The 15,934-nt window shown below is 44.6% G+C and overlaps 1 protein-coding gene across 1 annotated transcript; it reads right to left on the reverse strand.

Moving 5' to 3' along the window:
* Nucleotides 1-3,510: 3,510 nt before the first annotated feature.
* FUCA1 (alpha-L-fucosidase 1) lies at nucleotides 3,511-15,839 on the reverse strand. The gene is made up of 8 exons (XM_059135906.1): nucleotides 15,397-15,839; nucleotides 13,449-13,583; nucleotides 11,464-11,601; nucleotides 8,882-8,987; nucleotides 7,203-7,403; nucleotides 5,691-5,881; nucleotides 4,503-4,602; nucleotides 3,511-4,285 (listed from the first exon to the last, which is right to left on the reverse strand). Exons 1-8 carry the CDS (start codon nucleotides 15,774-15,776, stop codon nucleotides 4,145-4,147), a joined length of 1,392 nt encoding a protein of 463 aa, XP_058991889.1. The 5' UTR covers nucleotides 15,777-15,839; the 3' UTR covers nucleotides 3,511-4,144.
* Between the last annotated feature and the right edge of the window lie 95 nt (nucleotides 15,840-15,934).

Here is a 15,934-nt window from a genome sequence, read left to right on the forward strand (position 1 = left end):
CTATGGAGAGAACAAAACCTGGTAAGTGTTCTGTTTTGCTTCTGCAGCACCCAAAATTCCCTCCGTCATAACAGACCTGTACTCACAGAATTCTCAAACCTCCAGCTAGAGGACTGAACATGACCCAAAACTACTAGCATGACATTTATTTCAAAATATTTATGTGTGATGTTCATGACTATAATTTTTGACTTTCAAGAATTGCACAGTGAAGGGGCGCCTGGGTGGTTCAGTGGGTTTAGCCTCTGCCTTCAGCTCAGGTCGTGATCTCGGGGTCCTGGGATCAAGTCCCGCATCAGGCTCTCTGTTTTGCAGGGAGCCTGCTTCCTCCTCTCTCTCTCTCTGCCTGCCTCTTTGCCTGCTTGGTCTCTCTCTGTCAAACAAATAAATAAAATCTTAAAAAAAAAAAAAAAAGAATTGCACAGTGAAAACTGCAAACACTTCCTGAAGTTAAAAAGACAGGAATTAGGGGCAGCTGGGGGCTCGGTCAGTTAAGTGTCTGCCTTTGGTTCAAGTCATGATCTTGGAGTCCTGGGATGGAGCCCTGCATTGGGCTCCCTGCCTAGCAGGTAGTCTGCTTCTCCCTCTCCCTGTGTTCTTCCCCCTTGCTGCTGGAGCACACCCTCTCTCTCTGACAGGACCCTGGGATCATAACCCAAGCCGAAGGCAGATGCTTAACTGACTGAGCCACCCAGGCCTCCCTAAAGGAGATTTTTAAGTATCTCTGCACCCAGTGTGGGACTGGAACTTATGACCCTGAAATCAAGAGTCGCATGCTCTTCTGAGCCAGCCAAGTGCCACTCTATTCCTAGTTTCTTGAGCATATGTATTACAAAAAGGTGTTGAATTTTGTCAAATGTGTTTCTGCTACAGTGTTTTTTTTCCCTTCATTTTGTTAATGTGGTTTATTACAATGATTGATTTCTGTATCTTTTTTTTTTTTTTTTTTTTTTTTTTTTTTTTAAAGATTTTATTTATTTATTTGACAGAGAGAAATTACAAGTACATTGAGAGGCAGGCAGAGAGAGAGAGAAGGAAGCAGGCTCCCCGCTGAGCAGAGAGCCCGATGCGGGACTCGATCCCAGGACCCTGAGATCATGACCCGAGCCGAAGGCAGCGGCTTAACCCACTGAGCCACCCAGGCGCCCCTGATTTCTGTATCTTGAACCATCCTTGCATCCCATGAATAAATCCCACTTGGTGATGGTGTGTAATACTTTGAATATGTTGCTGATTTTGGTTTGCTAGTATTTTGTGGAAGAGTTCTGCATCAATGATGATAAGGGATGTTGGTCTGTAGTCTTCTGCTAGTGTCTTTGTCTGGATTTGGTGCCAGGCTAATGCTGGCCTCATAGAGTAAGTTAGGAAGTTTTCTCTCCTCTTTACTTTTCTGGAAATGTTAGTTCTTTAAATGTTTAGTAGAATTCACCAAAGAAGCTAAGAACCAAAGAAGGTTCCAGGGCTTTTCTTTGTCAGGAGATCTTAAAATTACTGATTTGATCTCCTTACTTGTTCTACGTCTATTCAGGTTTTCTATTTCTTTGTGATTTAGTCTTGGTAGGTTTTGTGTTTTAGAAAATTTCTCAGTTCATCTAGTTACCCAATTTGTTGGAGTACAGCTGCTCTATAGTGCTCCCATAATCCTTTTCATTTCTGTAGAACTCATAGTAGTGTCCCATTTTCATTTTTATTTTAGTAATTTGGATCTTTTTCCTCAGTCCAACTTAGCTATGGGTTTGTCATTTTGCTGATCTTTTCGAAAAACCAACTTTATCTTCTCTGTTGTTTTTCTCTATTTTGTTTATCTTTGCTCTAACGTGGTTTTTCTTCAATCTTCTTTCAATTCCTCAGACTCAGTAATTTACATTGTCCTATCTTCTGGTACAATATTCTTTCTTCTGCCTACTCAAATCTGCCTTTGAATCCCTCTGGGGAATTTCTCATTTCATTTGTACTTTTCAGCTCCAAAATTGTGTTATGTGTGTGGTTTCTTCTTAGATTATCTATCTAGCCATTTCTTCATATATCTGTTTCATTCATACATCATTTTCTTGACTTCCCCACAGCTTCCTTTACTTTTCTGAGTATCTTTAAGGCAGCTGTTTTAAGGTCTGTCTAGTTTATCTGCCACCAGGTCTTTTTCAGGGGCTTGTTTCAGTTTCTGTTGATTCACTCTTTTCTTTTGAATGGGCCATGTTTTCCTGTATCTCTTTGTGCCTTGTGATTTCTTTGCGGACATCTGGACATTGGACTCTAATAATGTGGTAACTCTGGAAGTCAGATACCTCCTCCCTCTACCCACTTCCCAGGACTTGCTGGGTTTTTTTATTTTTGCATTTTGATTGTTGTCGTCGGTCTCTTGGCTACAGATGAGCCAGAGGTGTAAACTTAGGCTCTTTTCTGAGCCTTTCCGTGGGCATGTGGTCATTTTCTAATTTTCCTCATACATGCAGTTGTTTTTGAATGTCCTAATTTTTAATATCTGGCTCCCAAAAGGGGGAATATTTGAATGGGGGGGTATCAGTCCCTTAAATCCACTGGAAATCACTTCAGCCAGAGGCAGGGCTTGCGCCGTGGGAGAGGTCCAACAACGGTTGCCCACCCCTTTGCCTGTACCTCTGTGATCAGAAGCAGCAATCAGAGATCAGAGCTCAAAACTCAAATCCCAGATATTTGGAGAACAGCGTCCTTTTTGCCCATGTTGACTCCCACAGGCTGTGTGTAAGTTGCTCCAGGAACATGTTCATCACTGCCAGCTCCATGGCTGTGGCTGGGGGATAGGTAGGTGGATTGACCCAAACCACAATTTACTATCTGAATCTTCCTCTGGAACCGGAGCCTTGGGAGACTCCGGACTTGTACAAGAGTTCCACCAGATTCTGCCAGTGTTAACTGTTGTCGAGGTCAGGAGACAGATTCCTGGTGCCCACTCACTGCCATCTTCCCAGAATCCTCCCTAAGGACTTCATCTCACAAAGCTCAGTACATTGTGGTCTCAGTATTATCCTAAGTATTTCCTAATTCCTTGTATGGTGCCCTCATTGATCAGTGACTTATTCTGAAGTGTGTTTTAAAATTTCCAAATATATAGATTTTTTTCCTTCAAGTTTTTATATTTTTATGGTCCTTTAATTATGTTGCAGATACACCCATCTGTATGATAGTGCTCCTTTGGTATTTACATTTGTAAATATTCCATGTGCTTGAGAAAAACAAATATTCCTCAAATGTTGGGTAAAGATTTATAAATATATCTATTAAATAAAAAAGAAAGAGAAAATCTGATTATATCTGTAATAATCAAAGGGGCTGAACTAGTAGCCAACTCAAAAGGATGGTACTAGAAGTGAGAAGCAGAAACACCAAAGGAATTATGTTCTTTGTTTGGCATTAAGAAGACTTGACAAGTCCTTTGGGTTTTGTTTTTTGTCTTTAACAGAAACAAAGCTTTTCATAAGCAGTCCTTAAGAAACTGGGAGAAGAAAACTACAACATGCTTTTTGGTAGAAATGATTTGACATAAAAATTTATTTATTGGATCATATTTTAAAAAGCAGGGCAGAATCACATTCATTTTCTTCAAAATACCACTGTAAACAGACTGATTTTCTGAGCCCCTACTTTGCTTTGGAAACTTCCAAAGGGCTGATCACTAGCAGCTCTAGCAAAGCTTTTCCTTCCCTTCCAGGCTCTCCTCCTCTGAGGGGTGCTGGGGACAACTGATGCTAAGTACACAGCAAACGGCTGAGCTTGCCAAATCCTTTCTACTTCTTTCCATAGGCAGTAGGGTGACTTGGCTCATTCCTTAATCTGAAGTCATTGATTAAGGAGACAGGTTTCAAACACAGAGAATGGAATGAAGTTTCTGGGGTAGATAATTTCCCAGGTTAGGAACAGAAGGATGAATTCAGAGCTTAACCGGTTAGTGCCTCCTGCTGATCAGGGAGAGGTATGCTAGCAATGGATCTCAGATTCTCTGATCCACTGATCCACTGAGACATCAGTATAATGCACTCAGTTCCTTTGATTAAAATGTGTTGGAAAAGCCATCTCTGAGTAGAGAAGTAGTTTATTACAATGCTGGTGCTATAAGAGGAAAACCAAAGCAGCAAAGAGGAGGCAGTTCTGCCTGAACTCCCAACGATCAATGGACTCCTGTCATCTTTATAGTCCAGCCAAACTCAATTGGCAGAGTGAAGAGTGGCAGCTGAGGCAGGTAAATGAGCAGACCTTCTTCCGGATCTGTGGACCACTTCAGATCTTTCTGGATCCCCAGCATCGTTATCTGCAGAAAGCAAAAGGGAACGGAGAAGACATCAGCACACTGAGTACAGAATATGGCTGGAACGTGATGGGAGGCGGTCACACTGGGGCAGGGCGGATGATCTAGAAGGGGCGGGTGCAATACAGGGGAGACCTGGGGCAGGAAGGAAGAAGTAGAAAAGACCTCCAGTTCCTTTAGGAAAGGTGCCTCTCGGAACAGACTGGCTGAGGCTCCTCACCTGTGTAGTCGAGGTAGTTACAGGGGATGCAAGGTTTAAGACTCCGTTTTCTGGCCAGTGCAGGAAAATGGCATAAACCGCCGATTCTCTTGAGGTATACCTGGGAAAAAAGAAACATCAATGTCAGAAACACCTGGCTTGAGAGCCTGACACAAAGCCTCATGTAGTCCCCCTTCAATTGGCTACCGACCCCAACGCCTTGAGTCTGTCAGTGCCCTAGGAAGTGCGCTAACTCACTACCTATAGAGCTCTGGGGGAAGAAGGCAGCCCGGTAAGACTCTTTCTGGGGACTGCTTAAGTTTTCTTTAAACATCTTTAACGCTTACGCTAGTTATCGCATACTGAAGCCATGGGCCTTTTAATTCAAATCTTTTTTTCAACTCCAAATCCATGGGAAAATGGCAGAGGCTCCAATAAAATGTGCAGTGAAGAGGGATTTGTTCCGGGAGTTCGCCGTGCACAGACAAGAGGGTGAAAATCCCTAAACAGGAGTTCAGCCCAAATGTTAAGATGAACGTGTTTCCCCGGATGCAAAGAGCTTCGTCCGCTGGTATCACAGGCGCAGAGGCCTTTCACCAAGCACTTTGCACACGCCTGGTGCTCTGCTCGGCGCTTCCCGTAAATTACACTTCATAACCACCACAGGAAGCTAAGTATCATCACCCTATTTCAGACTGTAACACACAGGCCGCAGGTCAAATAACTAGGTCCACAAAGCCAAGTTTGAATCACGACTTCTCCGTGAGTTGGGTCTGTGATCCCAGGCGAGGAAGAGCGCTGCTCTGGGTCCCCCTTCTCACTTGGAACATGGGGATAATTAACAGTATCCATTCGTGTGACTGTTGAGGGGATTCAGTGAGTGGAAAGAATCTGGACTGGAGCCTTACACATTGGAGGTGCTGTGCAAGCGTCGGCTAGTACCATGTTGGGGAGGAAGGGTAACAAGGTCAAGTATATTCACAGATACTTGGTAGCTCCTCCTGTCAGCAAGTCACCAGACCTCTCACTAGTCAAAGATACCCTGGTGGCTTAAGGCATAAATTGGGGTACAAATTTACTAGCAAAAGCGCAGCTTTGGGGTTTCCTCCTGACAGCTTCTACCCTGGCTTGTAACACTGTGGACTGAGGCGGCGCCAGCCAGGGAGGGGCTGTCGTCCTGGTCCCGTACGCGACAGGGGGCGAGCTCACCACACAGACGTCGTGTTCTTTTCCAGTTGTATCCTCCATGGTTTAGAGGAATAGATCGCCTCCCCATTGACGCTCAGCCACTTCCCCACAGCAAAAAGCCTTTCTTGGAAGATGGGAACAATCAGTCCATCTTTAGTTGCTCCAATGTTAAGAAGGTAGTTGCCTCCCAGGCTCACGGTCTGCACCAGTTCCTGGAGAGAGAACAATGGAATCCCAGCATCGGGTGCCAAGTCCAGCAGGACACTTAGAGCCCACAGGTATGAAGAGAAGAAAAAGAATCTGGGGCACATTCTCTCCTTTGGTGAATAGCCTTTATCCTTCTGAAAAGTCTGTTTTTTGTCATCATGAAAGCAGGACAGGCTTATATGAGAAAATTAAAAATCCTGCTACCAAGTGGAGAAATATATTAATTCGAATTCCACGGACTGATCACCGGCCTACACTTCCCCCAGTGCGGCACACAGTGGGATGGGCCAGGTGGCGGCTGCACAGAGTGTGATCAGGGAAGCTGAGAAGTAGGAGGAAAGAGTATGCGGATCAGAGGAGAGAGGTTGTTGAGTGGGTGCCAGGGAGACTTGGGGAACATGGAAGAGAATGCAGAATTTGGAACACTGTATAAAATGGGCGACATAAATGTATATGCTGTCCCTTTGGGAAAACATGTTGTAAAGGGATATATTCTTCAAGGCTTCTGGAGTGGTGTGGTGTGCCTGGTGTGTACATGCATGTGTGTGTGCACGTGCGTGTGTTTGCTGTGACCTTGAATAGGTATGCTTCAAATGGACCCAGAAAAATTACATTCAGAAAATTTAAAAAAGAATGTATTGGAGTGACCCAAAGACACCACACCATCGACTTTTGATATTCCCTCTGGTCTTTTCTCTGTGCGATGGAAATACATTTTATACAGTTGTGATAATTTGTAACTTACTTTTTCACTCAAACCCTATGCATTGACCTATATTGCATTGATAAAAATTTTAATGGTTAAGAAAAATCCCCAGATCTACTTAAATATCCCTTTATGGCTGCAAGAAATTAAAACAACCCACATATCCAACTGCAAAAAATTCTGGGAAGAACATCTCTATATGTAAGACTTTCTTCTGTAATTATTATTATTTCCTTAGGACAGGTGTTTTTTGTTTTTTGTTTTTTTTTTCAATTTAAGATTTATTTATTTGAGGGGGATGGATAGTGGGGGAGAGGGAGAGAGAGAGAGAATCCCAAGTAGATTCCACACTGAGCGCGGATTCTGATGTGGGGTTCAGTCTCACAATTCCAAGGTCACGATCTGAGCCGAAACCAAGAGTTGGATGTTTAACCAACTAAGCCACCCAGATTCCCCAGGACAGGTGTCTATGGTTATGTTCAATGACCCCAGAGGGTTCTATCGACAATGACCCCAGAGGGTTCTATCGACCTGCACTTCCATCCAGAGTGCTCCCAACACTCTTAGTTAGAAGGGTAATTTGAGACAGTAGTTAACAAGTAACTCACAGGTGCTCTTACCGAAATGATTTCACATTCACTTGCAATGTCCCCCATCACCATGTTCCGACGAAAGCCCCAGGAGAGCTTGTCTATGGAGGTACACATTTCCCACTTGTGATCTGGCAAGCTCTCTGGCTTGAATTTATCTTGACAGTTGTAGTATCCTCCATGGTGACAGGAAGAGTTCTGACCCCACCGGTCATTTACCACTACCTGTTCCTAAAAGAAGAGAGTACTGGGTCATCTGGGGGTAAAACCACTTAATTTCCTTACGTAATGCAGGTTGATAAGTTGTGTTTGGGAACATAAGGAATGGACTTGGTCTAGAACCGTTCTCAATTGAGGGCTATTGTGCTCGAGAGACTTTTGTCAAAGTCTAGAGACACTTTGGTTGCCACGGTGGGGGTGCTACTGCCATCTAGTGGTAGAGGCGAGGCATGCTGTTAAATGTCTTAGGACGAACAAGACAGCCCCCTCACAGCAAAATATCCAGCCCCAAATGTCCATTGTGCTGAGGCTGAGAAACCCTGGTCAAGCCACATGTAATGTCAGAGCTGGAAGAGCCTCTTTGAAAGATCATCCGGTAAACTATTTCTTCTATTAAAGGAGAAATGGGGAGGACAAGACATGCCCAAGGTCATACCCCTGGGCAGTTTCAGGAAGCTGACAGTGAATCAGGTATGTGAACCTGACTGCTTTCCACTGCATGGCCCTGACTTTTTCCCAGGTAAAGATAAGTCAGGAAACATTTTCTTTCCTTCAAATCTTGGCTGAACTACGAGAAATCATAATGCAGAATATCTTTTTTTTTTTTTTTTAAGATTTTTAAAAACTTGAGACAGAACACAAGCAGGGGGAGCAGTAGGCAGAGGGAGCAGCAGAAACCCCGCTGAGCAGGGAGCCCCATGCGGGGCTTGATCCTGGGATCCTCGGATTGTGATCCAAGGCTAAGGCAGACACGTAGCCAACTGAGCCACCCAGGTGCCCCCCATAATATCTTAAGGTTAATGATGAACACTTCTATGATTCTTGTACTGGGGTATCCAAGGGGAATAAAACTGCTCTTGCCCTTAGAGATCCAGCAAAGACTGGCTGAGTAGACAGGTATGTGGACAATATGACATCACATCAGAGTTATTTATCTAACTTAAATGGGGAACACTGATCCTGGTGGGTAGGATCCAGGTGTGATGTCACCTAATCTATCATGGATGTAAGAGAAATGAAATTCCCACTTAAGAGGGAATTAAGCTGCATAACCAGCACAGATAGATGAGGGCATAAATAGGTGCATCTTATTCCCATCATTTAATTGTATAGGTTTTGTATATTAATTTTGGGGGATGTTTTTCTCATTTATAATGTTTGCATGCTTAATATTTATTTTACTTTCTCTAACTCTCTCGGACTTCTACGTACTGCTTCTATTCTATTACTTAAATTTAACAAGCTTTAAACCTCTGCTGTCGAAATCAAGAATTAAAGGAGAGAAAGAAAGCTTATACTAAGGAAGGCGGGGAAAAGAATTAAAGGAGAAACCTTTAACATCCATGAAATCCCCTGGTCCCTACCACCTCCATGTTGCCACTAGGATTTATTATTGTTGCTGTTATCACTGTTATTACTCTGGATCTTGGCTTCTTACTCTTTCTTTTCTCATAACAGGTTCATAAGAGAGAAGTCGTACAATCACGTGCCTTGACTGGGCTATCATTGTAGAGCCAAGAAAGAAACTCCGTAGAGTTCCAGTAAGTATCAGGACATTCCCACTCTCCATCAGACCAAATCAAGTCAGGTTGGTATCTGGAAGACACGCGATTAGGACAACATCTGTTATCTGAATCTATTCACAGTAAAGTGTCATGGATCTATTTTATAACAAATACTTTTAAGATTTTCTCTCATTGTGAAAGTGCCATATAATTACCATGGTCCAGACAATGCGGAAAAGTAAAGAGACAAAACAACAACCATAGCTCTGTTAATGTCGCTCACAGAACCGCTGTTTAGTACACAGTATTTTGGAACATTTCCTCCTAATCTTTTTTCAGTGTCTTCTGAAAAAAACAGGGTTGTAATCAGCACATAAGTAATTTGGTTCCCTTGCAGCAACTAATTCCAATGAAAAGAGTCCAGAACCCTTTTCTGTGCTCCAGAAGTACAGACTTAAGGTTTCTGCATTTAAGATGCATTAACACGTCAGGAAATGACAGAGGTTGGCGAGGATGTGGAGAAAGGGGAACCCTCCTACACTGTTGGTGGGAATGCAAGCTGGTGCAACCACTCTAGAAAACAGCATGGAGGTTCCTCAAAGAGTTAAAAATAGAGCTACCCTATGACCCAGCAATTGCACTACTGGGTCTTTAGCCTAAAGATATAAATGTAGGGATCCGAAGGGGCATGTGTACCCAAATGTTTATAGCAGCAATGTCCACAACAGCCAAAATATAGAAAATAAAGATGTGGCACACACATGTGCGCACAGGCACACACACACACAGGACTATTACTCAGCTATCAAAAAGAATGAAATATTTCCATTTGCAAAGATGCGGATGAAACTAGAGTGTATTATGCTAAGTGAAATCAATCAGTCACAGAGAGACAAATACCAGATGATTTCACTCATATGCGGAATTTAAGAAACAAAACACTAAGAACATAGGGGAAGGGAAGCAAAAATAAAATGAGATCAAAACAGAGAGAGAGGAAACTGTAAGAGACTCCTAACTCTAGGGAACAAACTGAGGGGGGCTAGAGGGCAGATGGGTGGGTGGATGGGGTCCCTGGCTGAGGAGCATAAAGGAGAGCACGTGATGGGATGAGCACTGGGTGTTCTATGCAACTGATGAGTCACTAAACTACCGTGAACCTAATAATACGTTACTTACTAAGTTCAATTTAAATTAAAAAAATTATCTGTCTTTCATTAAAAAAAAATTTTTTTTAAGAGCTTGAACTATTCCAGGAAATGCACTTGTTTTGGACAACTGCCCAAAGCTTCCACTACAAAGGATCTCTAGAGTCCCCCTGAGCCACACAGCCACAGCTTCCACATATTCCACTCTGACCTCTACGTGGCGTGTGTGTGTGCGTGTGCACGCACGTGCATTCAGACACACCCATAAGGTAAGCATGATTATTCCCACTTAGAGCGCAAGAACTGGAGGCTCAACAGGGCAATCTGTTTTAGGTGACAAAACTTCCAAGTAACAGGAGCTGGAACTCAAATGCACACCTGCTGATGCCTGGTCCTAGGCTGTCTTCTGTAATCAGGACGGCATGCAGATTCTAAGGAAAAGAATGCCTGTCTAAGAGGCAAGTATAATGCAGACGGTCTGTGTTTTACTGTCAACGAGAAACTGTGCGAGTCCCTCTCTACTCAGCACCTCCCTAGTTTTCACAGCACCACTGTGGTGTATGTCATCCGCATTTCACAGATAAAGAAACTGCGATCTCAATAGATTGGGGGGGGGGGTATTCAAGGCCACACAGCCAGCAAGAAAAAGAAGTGGATTTCAGATACAGTTCTGTCTGTCTCCAAGCCTCTGCTGGTCTCTTAGGACCTACTGTTTCCTTAGGGAAGTCATCTGGATGCAAGGAACTTTGTTTGGTTCTGGTCTAAAATGAGAGTCCAGGCAGAGGTGGCTGCCCCTAGAGCTTTAAAGATCCACCCTCCTGGGTGTGCCAGCCCCCTTTGCAAGAAGGGCAAACCAGAAATAAAGCACAGTGAAGACTAGTGATGAGTCCCAATGTGAAAGTGATCATTTTAAGAAAAATAACGGTAACAGCATCCTTATTCTGTACCAGGCAAGATGACAAGTGTTTTTCACATGTCATTCTGAGCCCTGTATTGAAGGTATTTCCTTTAAGGCCGGTGAGTAACAAAAGCCAGGGTTCACATGCAAATCTGCCAGATCCCAAATCCAGTGCAAGGTCCTTGGGGGTCATGTTGCCTCTCTCCAAGGTCCTGACAAAGAAACCAGCATGCAAGGAGGGACTGAAGTCTTGACTTTAAAACTTAAAAACCCCCATCCTCGGTCTGTTTCAATCTATAAAAGCAATATGACCACATTATGGGAGTTTTGAATAGTAGGAAGAAAAAATATTTTCCGTCTTAATGCAAACCACTATTTTCATTTTGACGTCTTATAGATTTTTTTCCCCACATTCCTTCCTTTTCCCCTTCTCCCCTAACTTAACAGTATCCTATAGGAAGTTCTGATTTCATTAATAAAAGTCATAAGGACAAAAACTTTTTTTTTTTTTTTTTTTTTACCTGTTAACAAGGTCATATAGTTCTGGCATTGTTTTTGCACGGACAAAATACTGTGTTTTGAAGCCATTTTTCTTATCAAGTAGGTAGAGTGGGTGGAACCATTCTAAAAGTGAGTGGTAGAGTCCATAACGTATATTCCTTAAATAGAAAAACAGAACAGCAAATGTCCATCAAACAAAGAAAAAAATAATGTTGTTTAAGAAAAATCAACATGTGGCAGCATTTTTACATCTCAGCGAAACTTACCAGTAAGGGCATGCAGGGGCAAGGGGGACCGCAAACCATTTCCTTAAATTACCTCTTATCGTTAACTTAAACAAAGTTACTGGGTTTTTGATCACACGCAGGACTACTTTTTATATTTAAGTACCTTAGCACCGAATGTCATTTTTTGGAAAAATTTTATTTATTTGAGAGAGAGAGAGCAGGAGAGAGCACAAGCAGTGGGGGAGGAAAAATGGGGGAAGCAGACACCCCACTGAGCAGAGAGCCTCATTCAGGACTCCATCCCAGGACCCTGAAATCATGACCTGAGCCAAAGGCAGACACTTAACTCACTGAGCCACCCAGGTGCCCCTCAAATGTCATTTAAGCCATTTTTTATCTATGTCAGTTATCTCAGTAATGACACATGGTCCTTTTAAAAAACTGTTTTCTCTGTCAACTGTAAGAATACATATTGTAGAGATACTAGGAAACTGAAATCACAGTTTCCTAAAATCACAACATTTTAGAAAATCACAACATTTTCTATGTAGCTGAAATTAATGAACGTGGGTTTATTGTTTCATTTATTTAAGATCTGCTAACAGTTCTTAACATTAAAATGTCAAGAATTCTCAACCAAAATGAAAGAGTCCAAGTGACCTATTTTCGTACACAATGAACTTGTTTTGAGTTATGAATGGTGAGTGTCACAGAAAGGCCTTACTGCAGTGGGAAGTAAGGATCACATTGCAATAGCACAGATAAGACAGAAAGAATCCGAGTTAGCTATTTCATCATATGACTCCGGGACTAAATAGATACAAAGAAGGTAAAAATCAAGGATGGTAAAGTCCAGTCTGATCGACATCTGACTTTTATAGCAGGACTGTTTTCTTTGCAGGACTTTGCGCACCGCACTGGGAAACTGAATACTGAGCAGGTCTTCAAAGACAGCAAACTCTTTCTTTATGGGCCATGTAGCATTTTTAGGCTTTGCAGGCCTTGCGGTCTCTAGTCCAACTCTGAAACTGTAACTTGAAAGCACCCATAGACACAACACATAAATGAGTGGGCGTAACTGTGTTCCAATCAAATGTTACCTATACAAACAAGTAGCTGGCCTACTCCTTAAACAGTGCATCAAGTTTACCAAATCACAACAGAGCTGAGATGGGGTAAGGTACAAATACCACCTTTCCTCTCTGTAGACAATCACACCCAGAACTGTAGGGGCCAAAACCAGAATAACTGGGTTCAAATCCCGCCTCTGCCACTTCCAAGCTATTTGATCTTGGCAAGTTACTTCTTATTAAGTGGCATATATTTGGGAACATTACTTAGAATCGTCTAAGCGGCTCCTTACCTCACTTTCTGGCTCCCTTAACTGCTGCCTTTGTCAGCTCCCTCTTGACCTAGCAGTCACCCAAACTTTCTAGCTGCAGGTGGACAGCTAAGGGGGACACAAAGATGACAGAACCAGTCCTTCGTCAGACCCTGGAAAAGGCCTTGAATTGGAAGGCCTTCCAGAAAGAATCCTTCGCAGAATGCAAACAAAGCACTGTGGGCTACGTTGGGTATCCCTCACCTAAACAGGACCATGAATTTCTCTGATGATGTCACCTTTGGTCACCTGTAAAGTGCCAAGCATCAAACACTGCTAATTCAAATGCCAGAGCCTTTTAGGTTTACTCACTACACGCAAACTTAGAAAACACACAAGAGCAAAGAGGAATGAGAGGTGAAAAGAGATGACAGATTAACCATCTGTAGATACTTACCTCTTCCGGAGGGCTTTTCCCAACTCACCAACCAAATCACGATGGGGACCCACATCCTTAGAGTTCCAGTTCCAAGACACAGGGCTTGGCCAATTTGTGAAGCCTTCGTGGTGTTTTGTCGTCAGGACTACATACCTGTGGACAGCAAAGAAAGCAGGTGGTGGGCCACAAGCATGAGCTTACCCCGCATGCCCCACGCTTTTAGAAAAGGCTGCAAGAACTTGACCACAGGAAATATACTTGCCTGAGTGACTGTGCTGGTGATCCACAGGGAGATGCTGCGGGCACATCTCCCCGTGGATACTGCTCTAGGGATGGAATCAAACTTAAGGAAGCCAGAATCCTTAGTCCCCAGCCAAGGAGGAGGCCCAGAGGGAAGGAAGGAGTAGATAAGAAAAAGAAGTGGCCCTTAGCTCTCTTGTTCTGGAAATAGCAGATGACAGAAAAGCAAAAGAAAAGGTCACATGAACTGCCTCTCATTTACAGAGGTGACCAGGACCAAAAGAGCTGGGGAGAAAAGTGCAGTGTTGAAATAACACTCAACATTTCATTTGCTTGTACAGCAGAAAAACTGATGATACCTGCACATGATCATTTAATCACTGGCTGGTGTGGGGAGCTCCAAGACTTAGAGGGCCAGATAGTATTTCAGCCTTCGAGGGCTCCATTCCTCTCTGTGGCATATTCTTTTTCTTTTTTAACCTTTTTAAAATGTAAAGATCATTTTCATCTCATGGAATTTACGGGAACGGGCAGAGGACCTCTCTCTCTCTGGCCATGGTTTGCAGACCCCTGGTATGGTGAAAGGAACCTTTGGCTTGGAGTCTTGAGATTTGGGTGTAGGACATTAGTTCCCTTCCTCCATCTGGGCTTGTCATCTGGGCCACAGAATAAGGGGTCTGGACAAAGTTCTCCAAGATTTCAATTTTTATTTGTAAACTAGGGATCTCTAAGGCTCCTATTAGACAGTGACCACCACATGTGTTTATTTGACGCTTATATTTCCATATATTTATCGGCACACACTAAACATCAGCTGTAAATTTTCTTCAGTACAAGGTCCAAGGGAAACAAAAACCCAGGAGGTGACCAAGGAGACAAGGTAAGGACGGAAGACTGCTCTAAGCCAGGAGCTCCTTGCCTCCATCTTACCCTCCTCCAACCCGCTTCCTTCCTGGCCGCCAAGCTATTTCTTCTAGAAGCTGAGGGCAACCATTCTTTGACTTCAAGCCTGGCAACATACCACCCTCCAGGATTAGTCCTTCGGTATTGGCCCCAGCCTTCAACAGCCTCTCCCTTCCCCATTTCAGCACGCCACACTTTCACTTCTCTGAACCCTCCACACTCAAAGCTCTGACAGCTCTCAAAATAGCTCAAACGTCTCTTGAGCACTCTCTGTGTGCAAGGCACAGAGAAGGCAGGTGAGTGGGAATCGGTCCCGTTGTCCAAATACACTGCGCACCAGAACTCTCTTTCCCTCCCTTTTCCGCTGGGAGATGTTAAAGCTGAAAGGAACTAACACAATCCCTTTCTATCATCATGGAAGGAGGCTGCAGGGAGGTGACAAAATGCCAGACCACAGGATGAAAATTCTGGAATCCTGATTGTCCTGATGACCTGGAAGGGACATTAGGTATCACCCAGCTCGATCGTCTCGATATACAGGCGTAGCCACCGAGGGCTGTCCAGCCCACGGCCTTTCAGAAAACCTTTATTTTCTTCTAATCCTCAAGCAGACACGCCTCCTCCGCGTGACCCGGCGTGCCACATTCAATTCTGCATCCTTCAGGAGGCAAATCACTGGACCAGGGGGCTCAGGAAGTCAGACCCGCAGCTGAGCGACCCCGGGAGAGCCGGCGCACCCCCCCCCCCCCCGCTCGGTTCCCACCTGCCTAACGTCAGCCCGAGCCGGGAACGGGGCTCCGCCGGGCTCCGCGGCGACACTCACTTGGCCCCGGACGCCTGGAAGAGGTCGGTCCAGGCTTCCGGGTGGAAGAAGCGCGCCGTGAACTGCGGCCCGAAGTCCGCGTAGCTGAAGCCGGGCGGGTAGTTGTCGCTCATGAACTGCTCGTACTGCGGCAGCCCCTCGCCCTTCCAGTGCCACCAGAACCACTCGCTGCCCCAGGCCGGTACCGAGAACACGCCCCAGTGCACGAACACCCCGAACTTGGCCTTGTCGAACCAGTCCGGCAGCGGCCGGGAGTCCAGACTCTGCCAGTCCGGGGTGTAGCGGCGCGGACGCTGGACCCCGCGCACGGACGCCGCTCGGAGCAGCAGCAGCAGCAGCAGCACCAGCACCGGCCCGGGACCCACCGACCTCGACTTCATGTCGGAAGTCGGGTCGCTGCCTCCAAGCCTACGCGGCCGCCTCTTAACGCGCAGGTACGCGGCGCGCGGTTCCGCCCACTCTCACTAATGATTGGCTCGGAAGGGAAAAGGGGCGTGTCAACCCAGGCTGCTTGGCGACTGTCCTCCCCTCCGGATCG

This window comes from Mustela lutreola, chromosome 10 (assembly GCF_030435805.1).
Source record: "Mustela lutreola isolate mMusLut2 chromosome 10, mMusLut2.pri, whole genome shotgun sequence".
Classification (NCBI taxonomy): domain Eukaryota; kingdom Metazoa; phylum Chordata; class Mammalia; order Carnivora; family Mustelidae; genus Mustela; species Mustela lutreola.

Coding starts and splice junctions, on each gene's coding strand:
- FUCA1 (XM_059135906.1), bottom strand. CDS start 15,776: ATGAAGTCGAGGTCGGTGGGTCCCGGGCCGGTGCTGGTGCTGCTGCTG. Junction 11,602..13,448: donor GGAAAAGCCCTCCGGAAGAG/GTAAGTATCTAC, acceptor TTTCTATTTAAG/GAATATACGTTATGGACTCT. Junction 4,603..5,690: donor AAGAACACGACGTCTGTGTG/GTGAGCTCGCCC, acceptor CTTTTTTCCCAG/GTATACCTCAAGAGAATCGG.